This window comes from Callorhinus ursinus, unplaced genomic scaffold (genome assembly GCF_003265705.2).
Source record: "Callorhinus ursinus isolate GAN/ISIS: 27379988/994484 unplaced genomic scaffold, GSC_fseal_2.0 scaffold2, whole genome shotgun sequence".
Lineage (NCBI taxonomy): Eukaryota > Metazoa > Chordata > Mammalia > Carnivora > Otariidae > Callorhinus > Callorhinus ursinus.
The window spans coordinates 51,675,945-51,693,027 of NW_027397064.1; the positions used below are offsets into that span (position 1 = coordinate 51,675,945).

General features: G+C 39.3%; 1 protein-coding gene across 15 annotated transcripts in view; it reads left to right on the forward strand.

Moving 5' to 3' along the window:
- ZNF385B (zinc finger protein 385B) overlaps positions 1-16,393 on the forward strand; it is a 393,631-nt gene extending 377,238 nt beyond the window's left edge. For 14 of the 15 annotated variants that reach the window (XM_073881855.1, XM_025887583.2, XM_073881835.1 and 11 more), the window contains 4 exons: positions 10,891-11,136; positions 11,998-12,176; positions 13,346-13,447; positions 14,900-16,393. In XM_073881855.1, coding sequence (XP_073737956.1) covers positions 10,891-11,136; positions 11,998-12,176; positions 13,346-13,447; positions 14,900-15,118 — 746 coding nt within the window. In that variant the 3' untranslated portion in view covers positions 15,119-16,393. The remainder of the gene's footprint in view (positions 1-10,890; positions 11,137-11,997; positions 12,177-13,345; positions 13,448-14,899) is intronic. The other variant, XM_073881836.1, reaches the window with a different exon arrangement.
- The last annotated feature ends 690 nt before the right edge of the window (positions 16,394-17,083 follow it).

Below are 17,083 nucleotides of genomic sequence, written 5' to 3' on the forward strand. Positions count from 1 at the left end.
TCCCAGCTCAGCAGGAAGCCTGCTTCTCCCTCTCCCTCTGCCTGCTGCTCCCCTGCTTGCACATGCTCTCTCTCTCTGTCAAATAAATAAAATCTTTAAAAAAATAAAGTAAGGACATATAGATTCATATTCAGTAAAGAGTCAATTTTATAGATAATTTTCCCTGCTTCCAGGATTAGTCTAAAGGCCAAGATATGAAAATCAGACATAAACATAGTTAATTAGGATTTAGCAAGCTTCCCAGTGATCAACTGTGCTTGAAGAGGCAGGGTTTCCGGGATTTAGCTGGAGGCATGGTAATGTAGCATTAGATGTGAAGGGGCCCCACCAGCATCAGTTGACCCAATGTAGGATATTTGAGTGCTCTGAGAATTTTAAAAACTAGTTTTAATTTCCGTGTCTGTCCTTGGCTACTTGTGTCTCTGGGCTTGTCATATAAGTACTCTGTTTTGTTTTCCACATCTGCAAAATGGCATATGCTATTTAGAGAACTCTTTCTGTTTCCAAAAGGCTGTTTAACAGTTTTACCCTCAAGTGAGGCATTGAGGTCAGACATTTTCCAACAAGAAGTCCTGTGACTAATAAAACAAGATGACTAACCTAGTAGGTGTTGTGAGATAAACTGGCCCACACTATGCTGGGTAATGCTTGAGGACATCAGGAATTAGATCAAATCTAAATGAGGAATCTAGCTGGAAGTAGCTAAATTGTGTCTAGAGGACTCCAAATGTTCTGGGTCAATCTCGGGCCACGTGGCATAAAGGTTATGTGCCTTGGGGATCTGGGTAGGCTGTGAGTGGTATCATCACTAAGATACAAAGCCTGTAAAATGACACCTTCAGTAATAGACATCTATTACCTAAAAGGGTGGAGAAAATTAAATAGTGGCATAAGTCGTAAAAAATTAAATAGTGGCATAAGTCATAATACTTGGAATTTCTTAAAGAATATTATTGCATAAATATATCAATCATGTAACTGTTGGTAACTCAAATGAATATACTGTGCTGTTATTTGTTAATGACTGCTTACAACATTGCCAGAATGGGTTGTTAAGCTACAAATCTCTGATGACTCTCCAAATGTAAGACCCACAGTATTGCTATGATTGAAACCTTGCTATAACTAAACAGGATATCAGTTTAGTTGCAAAGAGGATGGGCTCTACTTTGATGATTTTTTTTTCACATGTGCTTTAGGTTTTTCTGGCATAGGTACATCCTTATTGATTCTATGTAAGCTTATATAGGATTCCTAATAAAGAAGATAATAAAATCTATAGGTTTGTTCATTTTATCAAATCAAAACATTGGACCAGGCACAATGTATTTGTTGTTATGACTCTGTCTTAGTACATGTCAAGGAGACCTATTTTTGAGAGAATTATTTCAAACTCAAATGACATTAAATATTGATTGCTTACATATATCTTCAACAACAATGATACAGGTGTTTTACATAATTAACAGCGAAAATCTGTTCTCTCTATATTTATTTCACTTTATGATTCAGCCATTAACAGTGAATTTCTAGTATTTTTACTTGTGAGGCTAAAAGGTACTGCATTGAATTCAACATTTCTTATTTTAACATATTGATTGCCCACCTATGGCTTTCTGTACACGGGACACAAAGATGAATTAGGACATTGTTGCAGGACTCAAGAATCTCTCTACCCTGGTAATAATTTTAACTGTGGAAAAAAATTATAGTTAATGCAAGATCAAAATATAATTATATGAAGAGGATTATGAGAGCATAGGCAAGGAAAGGAGGGAGGAGGTGGGCTTGGGGCCCAGAAGTAGCAAGATCTAGAAAGAAGGTCAGTGGTAATCTAAAGAGAATGAAAGCCTGAAATGAGGCGGCGGCACATAGTAGATGCTGAAGAAATGTCTGGTGGATAAAGAGTGAATGAGGCTGATGAAAGGAATATTTAGAAAGTAGTATCGATAAATTTAGGTCATTCGTTAAACATAGAAGGTACAAGAGGAAGAATTCGAGAGTTATTGCTGACAGTTCTGATGTACAACTAGTAATGCCATTGATTGATAAGGGGACTACTTGGAAGGTCTCCTAGGTGGAGATCATTCATTCAGTACCAGGTTGGGTTTGAAATACCCATGAAACATCCAAAATAGTTGTTCCACAGACTATTGGGGGGAAGAATCTTGAACCTGTGAGGAAGGTAGAGATTTCACCTATGGATTTAGGAATCTATGTCAATATGGTAGAAGTTATTAGAGTGATTAGGCCATATCACATCTGAAAGAGGACAAGAGGGTCATCTTGAGGAATGCCAACACTAGGGACAGGCTAAGAATAGGAGCTGGTGAGGCGGACTGTCGTAGAGGTTGAAGGAGAACCAGGCAAGGCCAGTGTCTGTCGACATCAAGGGGGAAGAGCATTTCAAGAAGGAACTTGGGCTCAGTACAAGAGAAGACTGAAGAGACACCATTGGTTTTGCAGGAGGGTAAGGATAAACAGGAAGAAAGGAAGTAGAAGAGCCACTTCACACGACCACTTCAAGTTCTGCACCAAAGGGAAGACAAGGGGAAGCCTCCAGGAGTGAACCAAGTCAGGGAATGACTTTTGGAACAAGGAAATTTCAGCATTTTGTAAACAGAAAGAAAGAACCCAGTAGAAAGAAAGTAGCCAGCACTATAGGAAAGAGAAAAGGAATGTAAAAGATAGATAGGTGGAAGCATATACCTTTTTCTCAGAGACGTAAAGAAAATAGGTGCAAACAGAAGAAAATGTAACATCAGGGACAAACACATCCAGCTTCCTCATTTCTGTAAGAAACAGGACACTAGACATTTGCTAATGAGAGGTTGGTGATATTGGTAGGGAACTTAAGAAGGACGGATTTTCCATGGGGAAGCCGACTGACTGTGTTTATTCCCCTTATAGAATCACCTTTTCCCCCTTTGTTTGTCAGATTTATTGACCTGTTCTTCAGATATATAAGTTTTCACTATATATGTTTCTAATTTAAGCAAATCTAATCTGTAAGATTATAAAATTTTAAAATAAGGATATGTGGTTATTGCATTGCCAAGAGAGCCATTCTTTCAAAAAAAAAAAAAACTCTTAAAAAAAAAGAAAAGGAGAGAGGGAAACAAACCATAAGAGACTGTTAACAATAGACAACAAACTGAGGGTTGATAGAGGGAGGCAGGTGGGGGTGAGCTAGATGGGTGATGGGGATTAAGGAGGGCACTTGTGATGAGCACTGGGTGTTGTTTGTAAGTGATGACTCACTGAATTCTACTCCAGAAACCAATATTGCACTGTATGTTAACTAAGTAAAATTTAAATTTGAAAAAAAAAAACTCTTTTAAATAGTGCATTCAAATTATTAACAAATTTTCCAAGATCTTTTTGCACATGCCTTTCAGGAAAACATCTAATAAATAAAAGGGGGTAACTGACTGTTGTATCTGATCATTATCTGCAATGTTGGTCTTTTCTTCCTGCTCCTTTAGACGGGGGCAGACCTGTTAATACTAGAAATGAATGCCCCTTTCTTTGTGCATCCACCAATATAGTGATGCTCTATACATCTGTACATCTCTTATTACATTTTGTTTTGCAAAGAACGCCAAGGTACCAAATTGGCTTATTCATCTTGCAGCTTGCGTGCTGCTGCCTTTCCCCCCGCCCAAGTCCATTAACTGTCTGAATGCAATTCCACTTTAAACTTTAAAATATCTGTCATCAGTTGGTGGTTTCCGTCACTTTTACTGTGTCAAGTATGTAGCTAAGGAAGGGACAAATGAAGCAAAGGGTTAGGAAGTCTTCCACAGCACACCAATCAACAAGCATACAGGTTTGCAGTGTTCTAGGGGGTTGGGTTTTTTTGTTTTTGGGTTTTTTTTTTTTGGTCTGATACAGAACCCCATGGGCTTTTTAGCTTCACTTCTCACAAGACTGCACAACTAGTAAGGAAGTATGTACTGTGACTGACACCCATTAATTTCTCATTATTTAGAAAGTGGGAAGATAAAACAGAGGAGAATGTTTTCAGAATTCCTTATCAAAGTGAGCTAACTTGATTTAATGAGTGGTAAGCAGTAATGAGGCATTGCTTTGTTTTTTGGAATACAAATGAGATGCCGGACAAGGTACTCATGAATACAGGAAAGAATATGACCAGCGGTCCTTTCCCTGCATGCCTCTGTTGCTAATTCTTTTTAGCGAAATATTAAATATAAAAAGGAAAATTTAATTGTACAAAGAAGTGACAAGCAGTATATTTCAGTGACCTCAGAAAGCACAAAGAACAATTCTGTTAAAGTTGTGGCCTTGGTTTCCTGAGCACTTTTCTCAAGTTAAAAAACAACAACAACAACAGCAAAAGATTTGACCAAGCACTTCACAAAAGAAGGTATATAATTGGCCAATAAAAATAGGCAAAGGTGTTCAATACCATTAGTCAGTAGGGAAATACAAATGAAAACCTCAGTGAGACACCACCACAGCTCCACCTGAATGGCTAAACCCAAGAGGACTGATAGTACTGATACCATGTGTTGGGGAGGGGGTACAACAGCTGGAATTCTCACACACTGCTGGTAGGAATATAAATCACAAGGATTTTGGAAAACTGTCTTTAGAATCTACTAAAGCTCGATAGAGATAGATGATAGATAGATAGATCTATATATGTAATGGCCCAGCAATTCCACTCCCATGCATATACATTGACCATAAATGAGTATTTATGTCTACCAAAAATACATATAAGAATGTTTATAGTAGCATTATTCAAAATAGCCCAAAACTGAAAATATTCCAAATGTTTATCAATAGTAAATAAGTGGTGGCATAGTCATACAATGGAATACTCTTCAGCTCTTAGAAACGAAGTTCTATGTACAGCAACATGGATGAATCTTATAGACATAATGTTGAGTGAAAGAAGCCATACACAAAAGAATACATGTTGTGTGATTACACTTCTATGAAGTTCAAAAATAGGCAAAACTGATCTAAGTTGATAGAGATGAGGAAGGTGGTTACCTTGGAGGGAGAGGGAGTATCAACCGATTGGAGGTTCAGGGGAGCCCTCTAGGATGGTGGAAACATCTGTAGCCTTTTATCTTATGTATCAGTATCTTGCATCTTGTATTTCCTACATGTCTTATATCTTCTGTTTCAACAAATGCATGCATATGTATAAATTCATTAAACTTTATGTACTTTCTCATTCCTCAGAGACATCAGATATCAGAAAGTCTGGTCTTATGGAAACTTTAGGCTCTTATCCAACTGAACACTGCCTTCTTCCTGGCTTAGGTTGGACCACGAGACGGCGCATAGTCTGCTCTTCCCTTCTTCCCTATCCTATAATCTCTAGTGCTTGCCCTTTCCAATTGTTAGGGATGGGGGGGAAATTAGAGAAGAAAGGGCAAATGTTTTTGTACTTAATGACAGTCATTGATGCCCTCTGCGTGGCAGGTGTCCAGATGCTGTCTCTCTCTGGAGGACCATGTGTAAAGTCTTCATGTGGTTCTTCCAATCCTTCCACAGCTCCCCCCACCAGAGAAGTCCACTCCTCAGCCTCTTGCTGCCAGGGTCCTGGTGATCAGCCTTCTCTTCAGTTACCAGTAACAGGGCTCAAGCCTGACCGCCTTTCAAGATGTCCTATTGACCCAAAGAAAACTTGTTCAACCTTGACATGCCAAACTGAGATTACAGGTCCTTCAACTTCTGACCTGTCTTAGTCCAGCTCATCTATCCCCAGCTTTCCTTTCCCCTACTTCACCTGGTATGAGGGGCAGATGACTAAGATCAGAAGTTGTCAGACTGGGAAATGAAATGCCAGTGTCCCTTCTTACATGCACTTCTGGTTTTACTACTTTGGCTAGATTCAGAAGCATCCAACCAGGACAGAAGCTCATGATGCCAGTGAGTCCTCTGATCCTTAGATAGGCTAGAGAAGTGCATGAAAAGATGTTGGTAGCAGGATAAGTTCTACTACCTCTTAGAAATGCTACACGTTTGTGTCAGGAGGGTTCCTTGGGGACTTACTCTAAGATGCTGAGATACTTGATGGCCAATTGCTTTCAGTTTGGGCTTGCATCCTTCATTCTGAGGCAACCAAACTCCCATTCTGTATCTATTTAACATGGTAAAAGTGCAAAACAGAAATAACCCAAATATCAAAGAAGATTAGTTGAATAAATTACAGTACCTCCATATAAGTAAATATCATGTTATAAATCATGATCCAACTCTACATTTACTGACATGGAAAGATATTCTTGATTTATTGCTAATTGAAAAATGTTAGTGACCTCATGTTTCTGTCTATTCACATATATTATTGTGTAAATAGTATGAAGTAACAGTTATCATTATAATAATCTAGGTCAAGTGTTGACAGACTACTACCTGTGTGGGCTAAAGCTAGCCTTCTGCCTATTTTTGTAAATAACGTTTTATTAGATCACAACCATGCTGGTGGCTGCTTTCCTGCTATAATAGCAAAAGCTTAGTAGTTGCAACAGAAACAGTATGGCCTACAAAAGCTTAATGTATTTTTACCATCTGGTGCTTTACAGAAAAAGTTTATTTTAGGTGATGGAATCATGGGTGATTTTTAAAAATTTTTTGTATGACTTTATTTTCTACATTGAACATAAGTTTATTATATAAAATATGTATCTGTTATTAAATCATTAAAACCTGGTTAGAAAAAACTTACATTAGTAACATTAAACTGGAGAGTAATCTTGTAAGTGGAGTCATAAAAATTGGATTTTAGGTTCCAAAGTTCTACTTCGAAACATAAGATCTACAATGTAGTTATAATATTATTTTGATTGTTTTTTTAAATTAAGACCTATATATGGATATGAGTCTTCTAGTTACCAACAGGATTAGTTTCTGGAAACTGCTTCCAGAACTCCTGGCATGTTCTTTTCATCTTCTGTGTTAGCTTATTTGTCCACTGAAGCTGTGTTTTCAGTAATATAGCGCAAAGTTTGATGAACAGGTGGGTTAATCTGAGTAAAGTTTTGGAGTAAAAAATAACTGTGACGAATAAATATTGAAGACTGATTTCTTTCACATAGTTTATCAACTAGATATGAAAACAGTTCCAAAATGGGAGGTTTTCAAAATGCTTAGAACTTTGGGAAATAAGTAAATCAATGTGGAACCTTCCCCGACAGCTACTTTGAAGAATTAAATTCGCTTGGATGCGTAAATTACAGATATTTGTTACAAAGGACAATTCTGATGTAGCTAAGCAAATTTTGCTTCAAAGTCTTGTAGGATAAAACCTAAAAAAAGGCGTTTGAGTAATCAGAAAATAATGAAGACAGTCAGAAGACCTGCTAATTAACACTAGGTGAGGGACTACTTGAAAATGGAATTCACATTAACCAGAAGAAGTTCCAGATGACATGCATCTTTATTAAAAGAAACAGAAGTAAACAGTACATTCATTAAACTTTCAAATACACAAAATAAGGAGGCTTTTAAAAATGCCAACGAGAAAAGAAAAATAACAGAATGGATTTTGATAAAAATATAAAGCCATTAAAATGAGAAATAACAAAATTAAGCTTTGAAGCTTATGAATTTGTACATCCAGAAAGAATGCCAAAGTTTAAATATATTATTGCATTGATGATTTTCGGATCTGCTTTATTGACTAACTAGTATCAATCCAATGGCAGAATTTCCTAAATATGATGGGACCATTTACACATTTTCAGGGTCAAAATTTATCCCTGTATTCACAAAGCTTAAGACTCTGGCTTATTTAGAGGATAAAAAGTAAAACATGACTTATGTAAACATACCATATCTCTTAATATTTTTAAAGGAAAATGGCCTCCCTTAGTATCCATTTTACAAGTTTTAAGATATCCTCTACCTTCTGATTCAACTCACCATTATAATAATATCTCTCGTTACACCTGTTGCCATCATCTGTGCTGAGCTAGCAGGTATTAAGCAAGCAAACGCCAAGCTTTCTAACACCTAAGCATTTCCTCATGTTTCCACCTCTAACCATTCACTTCCTGTTCCTTCTCACCTCATCCTGTGCTTGTCTAAATCTGACCTTCAAAACCTGGCCAAAATATCACTTCCTTTATGAAAATGTCTCTCTCTTCCTAACCAGAAGAAATCATTTCCTGCTCCATGCTCCCATGCCTCTTACCCGTTTCTGTCATAAATGAGAGATCTCTGAGTGACTATCTCATTTTCCCTGCTAAACTTATATTTTCTTAGTCTATACCTACTTTATTTACTATTCTCTTCAGTGTCTAGCACATTGTCAGCAATTAGCATCTTGTTAATATTCATTTGTTAATGAATAAATGACCTCTTTTGAAAAGGAGATATGGAAAGGAAATCTGTTTAATTTTTCTTAAAGAAATAGGAATAGAGAGAAAAAGATAATTCTGTCCATCTTCTCTGAATCAGATGATTGTTGAATAGGCTAGATATTTTCATTGAAGGCAAATATGCTTTAAAACTAAAGAAAGCAACAGCTTTATCACATCTCCAGTGACCACTGTATGCCTTTTATAATGTCAATGCCACATGAAGTCCACCCTTTGTGCAGGAAGATGAATACACTACCCAGTGAATAGTTAGAGAAAAACCTCATGCTCATTTATGCCACCTACTAATCTGTGGGACATTATTCAATTTTGATGAGCCTGAGTTTTCTCATCTTTGAGATGGGAATAATTATTTTCAGCCTTAACCTATTTCACAAGTTTGTTGTGACAGATAATAAGATAATGTAAGTGATGGCACTTTGTAAATTGTAACATTCTATATAAATAAGAGTATATGAGGGAGATCAATATAAGGGACAATAAAATAAATACGAATAAGAGAGAGAATGAGTAAATGACTAAAACAGGTCAGATTCTTTAGGTGAAATTTGTATGAAATATCTTATGAAATGCTTGAAGTAAAGATTTTGCTCTGCAACAACTTGAGTTCCATCACAAGAAACTGAGTAATTCTGTAGGTGCAAATGTTAAGATTACTGAATGATTTCACTGCTTTGTGAGTTCTATAATATTGTAAAATCACTCTGAGGGATCCTTATAGATGAGATACTTCCAAGCCTGAAATAATCTTCAATCTAATTTACTTACTGTTACCATTTAAGAAGATTGATTTTATTTCCTTCTCTCATACTATGGAAGTCAGTTTAGTAAGAGTCTAAGACCTTTTCCATCATACTTCATGGCATCCTGAAGTTTTAATAAACTTGCTGAAAAGGAATATAAATTGTGAAACCCACGGATAAGAAAAGAATCTGAGCATTTATTTATTCCAAACACCATCCAGATCTGGAATTCATCTATAGAATCTCTGCTAGTCTTGACCTGGATGGATCCAATGCAGGAAAAGGGATGGAAATCAACTGTTGATCCCAAAATCAAACAGGTAGAAATATGATCTCCCTTTATTTTTGATGCATATGAAACCTTTGGCTTCACCCCATCTGCAGAACAGACACACACTATCATGTTGCAGTTCTTCCAGTCACTCCTTCCCTTTTGGTCATCCAGGCCCATGGTACACAGTTCCAAATTAGCTAGGACAATTAACAAATAAGTTTTCAATTTTAATTTCCTTCCCCTCTTAATAAGACTTTATCAGCACATCAATAGACATTTTCTGAGAGCACCAGCTCTACTCAGCTTAAATGTGTGATGGATTAGGCTGTTGCCTAAGAAGTTCCAGTTTCTTTCCCAAAGGAGCCACTGAACAGAACCTGTCTTGAATAGCAAATGGACCCTGAAGAGTGAAATTCTGTTAAAGTCACTCTGAGCCTCCTTATAGCTTGCAGCATGGGCCTTGAGAATTAGAACATTTAGTAGCTACATGATCAAAATGCCAAGATGTCTATACATGATTTGGCTAATCCTCATATTGTGCTTATGGTTAACGTCATTACTTAAAACTTAAGATTTTAGGGCACCTGGCTGGCTCAACTGGTAGAACATGTGACTCTTGAGCTCAGGGTCATGAGTTTGAGCCCCATGTTGGGGGTAGAGCTTACTTGAAAAAAAAAAACTTACAATTTAGACTGGTAGTCATAAGTATAATGAATGAAATCTTTGCATCTTGTATTTTTATTTATTTATTTATTTATTTATTTATTTTATTTATTTGACAGAGAGAGACACAGCAAGAACAGGCACACAAGCAGGGGGAGTGGGAGAGGGAGAAGCAGGCACCCTGCCGAGCAGGGAGCCCAATGTGGGACTCGATCCCAGGACCCTGGGATCATGACCTGAGCTGAAGGCAGATGCTTAACGACTGAGCCACCCAGGCACCCACATCTTGTATTTTAGATAAATTGCTTTGCCATTCAAAGAGCAGCAAAATCTTAACTGACCATAACCCAAATTAACCATGCTTCTTCCCTCACCTCTACCCCAGTACCTCAAAGTTAAAATGCTAACTTGGTATAAAAATTGAATTTTAATTTCATGTCCATGTCATAATGAAAGCATGAATAGTCAAATAAAACCACCATTGACAAATGACTTATTTCACATTACCATCATATCATGTACTCGTATTGGAAAGAAGTTGGTTTTCCTATACATGAAAAACTTCCCTGGAACATAATTTACAACTCAAAGATCTCAGAAAGTTACCTGCCACCAGTGGGAGAAAAAAAGTCATTTTTCATAAGTCATCATAATCTAGGGGTGAACTGATATTGGAAACTGATGGCATGGAGTTCTTTTTCAATCAAGTTCAATGAACTAAAATCTGTGCTGGAGATTAAAACTATATACGGAAATCCATTTTCTATGTGTAATTCCTCTATGTCAATTTTCCATGTGTTGATACGGTACATGAAGCTTGAATATGATCTCTCTGCGTCTCTCTTAGAAGATAAAGGGAAGCTAAAAGTCAACAGTTGCAGTCAGCCATCAGGCTCCGAAGGGGGCTCCTATCTCCTCAAATCTGGCACAGCACCCTTGCCACCTGGGGCAGCTGCTTCTCCCTCGAAGAGCACAAACGGAGCTCCTGGTACTGTTTCTGAATCAGAAGAAGAAAAAGCCAAAAAATTACTGTATTGTTCACTATGCAAAGTGGCTGTGAACTCCCTGTCACAGCTAGAGGCACACAACACAGGTTAGCAGCTATCATTTGAATTTAAATCGTGTTTATAACAAAACCCAACTTTTCCCAGCAGAATACCGTATCCTTTGTTGTTCAGACGTTAGGTTTGTTCCGTGTCTTCTCTGCTTTTTTGACTCAAAGCAATGATTTTAAGAAAAGTAGGGTATAATAATTTTGGAAACAGCAAGGCAAAAGTTTAAAGCAAATTGGAGATAAAACTTACTCTGTTCTTTATTTTCTCAAAAGCACTAATATTTCCCAAAACTCATTACGATGAAGTGACAGAGATGAAGACAAATATCTATGCACAATGTTCACTCCAACACACTTAGAAAAAAAGAGAAACAATTTAGAAGTCCCTCAGTAGGGAAACGTCGAATGCATTAGAGTAACCCAACATGAGAGAATATAGTACTCAGTCATTAAAATGTAACTATTAAAAAAAAGTATATGGTTTGCTGTGTGAAATTTTCAGGATATTTAACTAGTATGATCACAATTTTGAAAATATGTATTTTTTAGCATATAAACAAAACAAAACCTGAAAAAGAAAACTAAAATGATAACAGCGATTATCTCTGAGTGGTGAAAATATAGGGTAATCTTTCTTATGCTTCTCTATATTTTCCATATTTTCTCCATAATATACTCATGTTTTCCCATTTTTTACCACAAAAATGTGTTGAATAATCAACGTCATTGTTTCTAATAAATAAAGTGTTTATAATCAGCATTAAAATTATTTTTTTAAAAAGCAATGAGAAATTCAGCCTGAAGATAAACTTCTCAAAGATAAGAAAACAGAGAGCTATTCATATATCTATTCACTTCTTAAATAGCTACTTACTTAATGTATGTCTCTTTCTGTCTTAGGATCTAAACACAAGACCATGGTTGAAGCTCGTAATGGGGCTGGTCCAATTAAGTCCTATCCTAGACCTGGATCAAGGTTAAAGATGCAGAATGGCAGTAAGGGCTCAGGACTACAGAACAAGACATTTCATTGTGAAATCTGTGATGTTCATGTTAATTCAGAAATTCAGCTCAAGCAGGTAATGTATCCTGAATTAGTATTCACTGTTGTTGGGTCACCACTGAGGAAGTTTTGGATTATAGGTGAGGTTCTGTGGGGTGAGGTCTGGAGCGGATGACCAAGAAAGAATTCTTGAGATGTCTTTGTTGCAAAATGGTGGTTTATTAAAGCCCAGGGACAGGACCCGTGAGCAGAATGAGCTGCTGCACCGGGCTGTGAGGCGTGGCTGATTATATACTCAGGAGTTGGGGAGGTGAGGACAAAGGGGGTGTCCAGAAGGATTGTCATATGCTAAAGAAGGCTCTCAGGATACTGGAGGCCTGGTTATTGATTGTCAAGCCAAGGCTGTTTTTCCCTTTAATGAGGCACTAACAGGAAGACCGCTGGGAGTTTCCGGGAGGAATGTTACATTCCTCCTATCACACGTCCTTGTCAATGGGCTTCAGGTTCAAAAAGAAATTCAATTTTATTTACACTTCCATCTGCCTCGGCCTCCCTTTATTTTATGGAGGGGAGGGTGATGTTAGGGCTTCCGGAAACTGAGTTCTGGGTCTCTGGAAGTTAGGCTATTGATAAGAAAGCTCCTTCCTTGTAAATCACTAGGACATTTGTAAACTGAGGGAAACTCCTGTCCTGCAGGACCGTGATCTCGATCAGTTAACCACCTGTTTTTCCTTTAGGGCAGCCAGGAGTGCCTGAGGAATGTCACATATATCACATCGGGCGGGGAGGGTGTAGGGTGTCAGCTTCTGCTTCGTCCTCAGCTAGCCTTCTGCTCCCTCATCAACCACTGGCTTGTGTATCTAATCTATATGATGGTTCTGGGCTAGGCGAGCACAGCGTTCAACCTGCAGCTTGTAGTCAGTCGAGCAGGAACTTCTGGGAGACAAGATGTTCAGCCCGTCTTTCAAAGACCAAAATCTGGTTAGGGAGACAGACTCATCAGTCACGATGGTAACAACAGGCAAAGCTGGGTAAGTACTACAGAGAAAGGAAAGGAAGAGAGGCATCAGAACTGAGCGGGGAGCAAGTCTGAATTTTGAGAGCGCGGTGATCTAATCCTCACCACCTTGTAACTGTGGACCCAGAACTGGGAATGGAGCAACCCGCTACCTCTATCTAGGAAATACATTTTACATGGAGTAAAGCTCACATTCAGATTCAGCTAATGCATCAAACTTTTTTCAGCACATTTCTAGCCGAAGGCATAAGGATCGAGTTGCAGGGAAACCACTGAAGCCGAAATACAGCCCTTACAATAAACTCCAGCGGAGCCCAAGCATTTTAGCAGTAAGTTCGCCTCACCTGCTCACTTGTTTCATGGGTCTACCTTCCTGGCTTGGGCAGGGACTGTGGGTTAGGAGGGCCTAGGGACTAACTGGTCCTGAAAGGTTTTGAATTTCAATAGCCCTCATAGACAGAAGTTTAGAAGGAACTGCTTAGTCTCTGCTGTAGGACACCCTGAAGGAAGCTGCTTTAGAGAAGAGAAACTGAACCTCTTTAAGAGCTAATACCTTACTCTGTACTAGGACATTTTCCAAAGACTACCTTCTTTAGCATATAAAGAAAAACAAAGGCTCAGGAACAAAGCCAAGTAATCCTGAGGAATCCTGGAATGTGTTGAACCTGGAAGAGGGCTTGCTTTCCTAAAACAAAACTCCATCCATTTGATACCCTCCTCCTTTCTAAAGAGCTCTCCTCCCTCTCCACTCCCCCGCCCCGCGAAAGTAAAGTGGGTGTTTGTATTACTCTCTCTTTCCCTGTTTAGCAGGCATGTTGGTATTCAGCCTGTCCTACCTGCTCTCAATATGTGCTGTTTTCAGTTTCTTTGCAAAAATACCCAGGGGCGCCAGCAATAGATGTCATATAAATACCCAGATGGATGGATTTCATAATCTCCCTGGGACTTAGCCCAGTGTGGCATTCCATTTGAGGTTGAAGCGGGATTGGCCAGCTGGAGGCAATGCTCCCAACTTCTGCAAAGCCTCCATCTGATGCTGCAAGCAGGTGTTACCTGCATTAAGCAAATCCAGTGTGCAAAGCTTCTCCTGATTGCAAAAGAGAAATTAAGGATTGATTTCTTACTTTACAAGAAGATTCCACCTTGGGATTCCTTTAAAAAGAGAACGTTTCTAGCACACTTACAATCCTTCCCAACGACAGAGATTTGAGTTAGCTGCAGTTTTTCAGGGAATACTCCTAAGGTGGCCAGAGACAGAGGTGCACACTGACTTTGTTTTCATGACGCTTAACAGGTCCCTAACGTCCTGAACCCCAGTTACTTCACCCAGTGCAGCTCTTCAGAGACAAGTGTAGGCTCAGGCATACTCCCCCCCCACCCCCAAAACCTCAACGCTGCGCTGTGGTTTACGAGTAGTCAGAATTTTAAATTGAGCTCCATTATCTAAGCAGGAAACTTTCTGGGTATGTTTGTTTTTTCTTTGTGAGAAGAAGCGACACAAAATAGCTTTAGTATCTATTCAGAGAGGCTCCCCCCCCCGCCCCCGCTTCCTAGTGCCCATAGGCAAGGGCCACCAGAAAAAGAGTGGAAATGGAAACAAATCAAAGCAAAGGTATATGCCAAGAGCCTCTGAAAACCACCCTTGTGAAAATAATTTCCTGACTTTTGAGAGTCACGGTCTTGAAAAGCTGACTTCTTAACGTCTGTGTTGCGAAAAGATGTCCGCGGTGCTTATTGAAAACCATCTCCCCACCCCGTTCCCGGTTCTCTCCCTCCGTTAGGCAAAACTTGCATTCCAGAAAGACATGATGAAGCCTTTGGCCCCGGCCTTCCTGTCGTCGCCCCTGGCGGCGGCGGCCGCGGTGTCGTCGGCACTGTCGCTGCCGCCCCGACCGTCGGCGTCGCTCTTCCAGGCGCCCGCCATCCCCCCCGCGCTGCTGCGGCCGGGCCACGGGCCCATCCGCGCCACGCCCGCCTCCATCCTCTTCGCGCCCTACTGACGGCCGGCGCCCCGGGCCGCTGCAGGGGGAGGGCCCGAGGGGTGCGGCGGCGGCGGGAGCGCTTGGCGTTGCGGCCCCAACTCCGCCTCCCCCAGCCACCACCCCAGCCCCGACTCCAAAGACTTAAGAAATCACTAGGCTCAAGAGTGCTTTTAGGGACCGCTCCCACCGTTAGGGATCTGAGCAGCCCAGGCTTTACGCCCCTGTTCCCTACCCCCACCCTGTCCCTCTCCCCGCTCCCCCGCCACTCGATCTGTGTATCTGAGATAATTGGTTTCTTGCAAATGTATCGGTGAGAAAACAAAACAAAACAATGTATCTATATACCATTCTCTGACTCTTTTTCCATGGGTGTGATCTGGCTTAGAAAACGATAAGGAATATTTTCCTGACAGACTTGAAAACTAGGGTCTTCCTCACACGTCTGTAAATAACTCTGGAATCCAACTGGGCACATTCTAGTGTGGAACAAAAATAGATGAACACAAGTGCTTACTTGTGGATACCATCTTACCAACGGATCACAATGTTTTCTTTTCTGGTGTACTCTTGTCGACAGGGATTGTGTACTGTTTTAGACCCAAGTACTGTTGTATCCTGTGTAGTACTAGTTCTGTATCTCTTGTCTGAATTCAACATTTTTAGTTGCTGTGTAAATGTTAGGAAGCAAAATAGCTTTGAATTTTCTCTTTAAGAGAACAAAAGATAATGTATTTTCTTTGTTTCACGTTTTATTTGGTAATATTTAAAAGAACTAGAAAGCCATATAACATAGCTATAATTACTACCTGTTTGCTATTTTTGTTTAACTTATTTTGTAGCTTCCTCACTTTAGTTTGAGTTGCTAAGCAAATGTATACAACCAGAAAAAAAGAGCTTCCTAAGTTGCACATTTTTGCACCTCTTGTGCATTCTGCAAGGAGACAATGAATCCATGTATTTCTACGTAATTATCTTTTTCATTTTTAACCTGTTTCATTTGTAATGATGCTACATAATTTTGTGGCTCCCTAATGCAATAATGTACAGGAGATAAAAAATTTATAATTGAACAATTTGTCTTTCTGTTCACCGAATATGTTGCAGGTCATGCTCCCATGCCCCCCTTTCTAAACTGGTATCAACAAGACTGGAATGTTTGTGGTATCAGGGGCAAGAGGTATCATAAAACAACAAAACAGAGTGAACTCTTTTAGAGCATCTATATCTGCAATCTGTAAATGGTAAAATGTCTGTGTATTTTTTTAAATGTACCTTTTCAATAAAAGTACAAAAAGTAAAAGCCTGTTTGTGTTTTCAAAGTTATTTTCTCCTGAGACGCCTTCAATTTGAAATCATCTGATGAACGATTTTCAGTAGGTGCAAGGATTGCTCCTTACATATTTAGCATTTTCAGGTCTTATTTGAAGCATTTTTATTTGTCATGTTTATTCATTACTGTTCACAGCATCTGCGTGAGGCAAGACTTTCCTGCTCTTTTCCCTCTGAATCCCTAAGAAGTCGGGACAAGTTGTGAGTGTAGCCCTAAATCACAGTAGTAGCCTGATAAAAAATTTGTGACTCTGATTTTTTTTTTTAACTTTCTCTAAGTCTTCTAAATCCCTAGCCCATCTTTCATTTGTGTCCAAGGCATTTATGATCTCCTTCTATTCCACTCCTCTGATCAGCCCACCCTTTTTTTCTTCCTACTTCATTCTCTTTTTAAGTGTAAAGATCAATACATCACTATTTGTTCTGGTTACCTGCTTAACGAACTACTTCAAAACTTAGTGGCTTAAAATAACAACCATCTCATATCGTGATTTCAGAGGTCAAGAATTCCAACCAGGCTCGGCTGGGCTGTTCTTCTGTTCGAGGAGGCATCAATATGAAGTCCCTTGGTAATACTTGGGGGAGGGGCGGTGTCTGGAGGCCCAAGATGGCTTCACTCACAGGTGCGCCTGGTGGCGGCTGGAAGGCTGAACT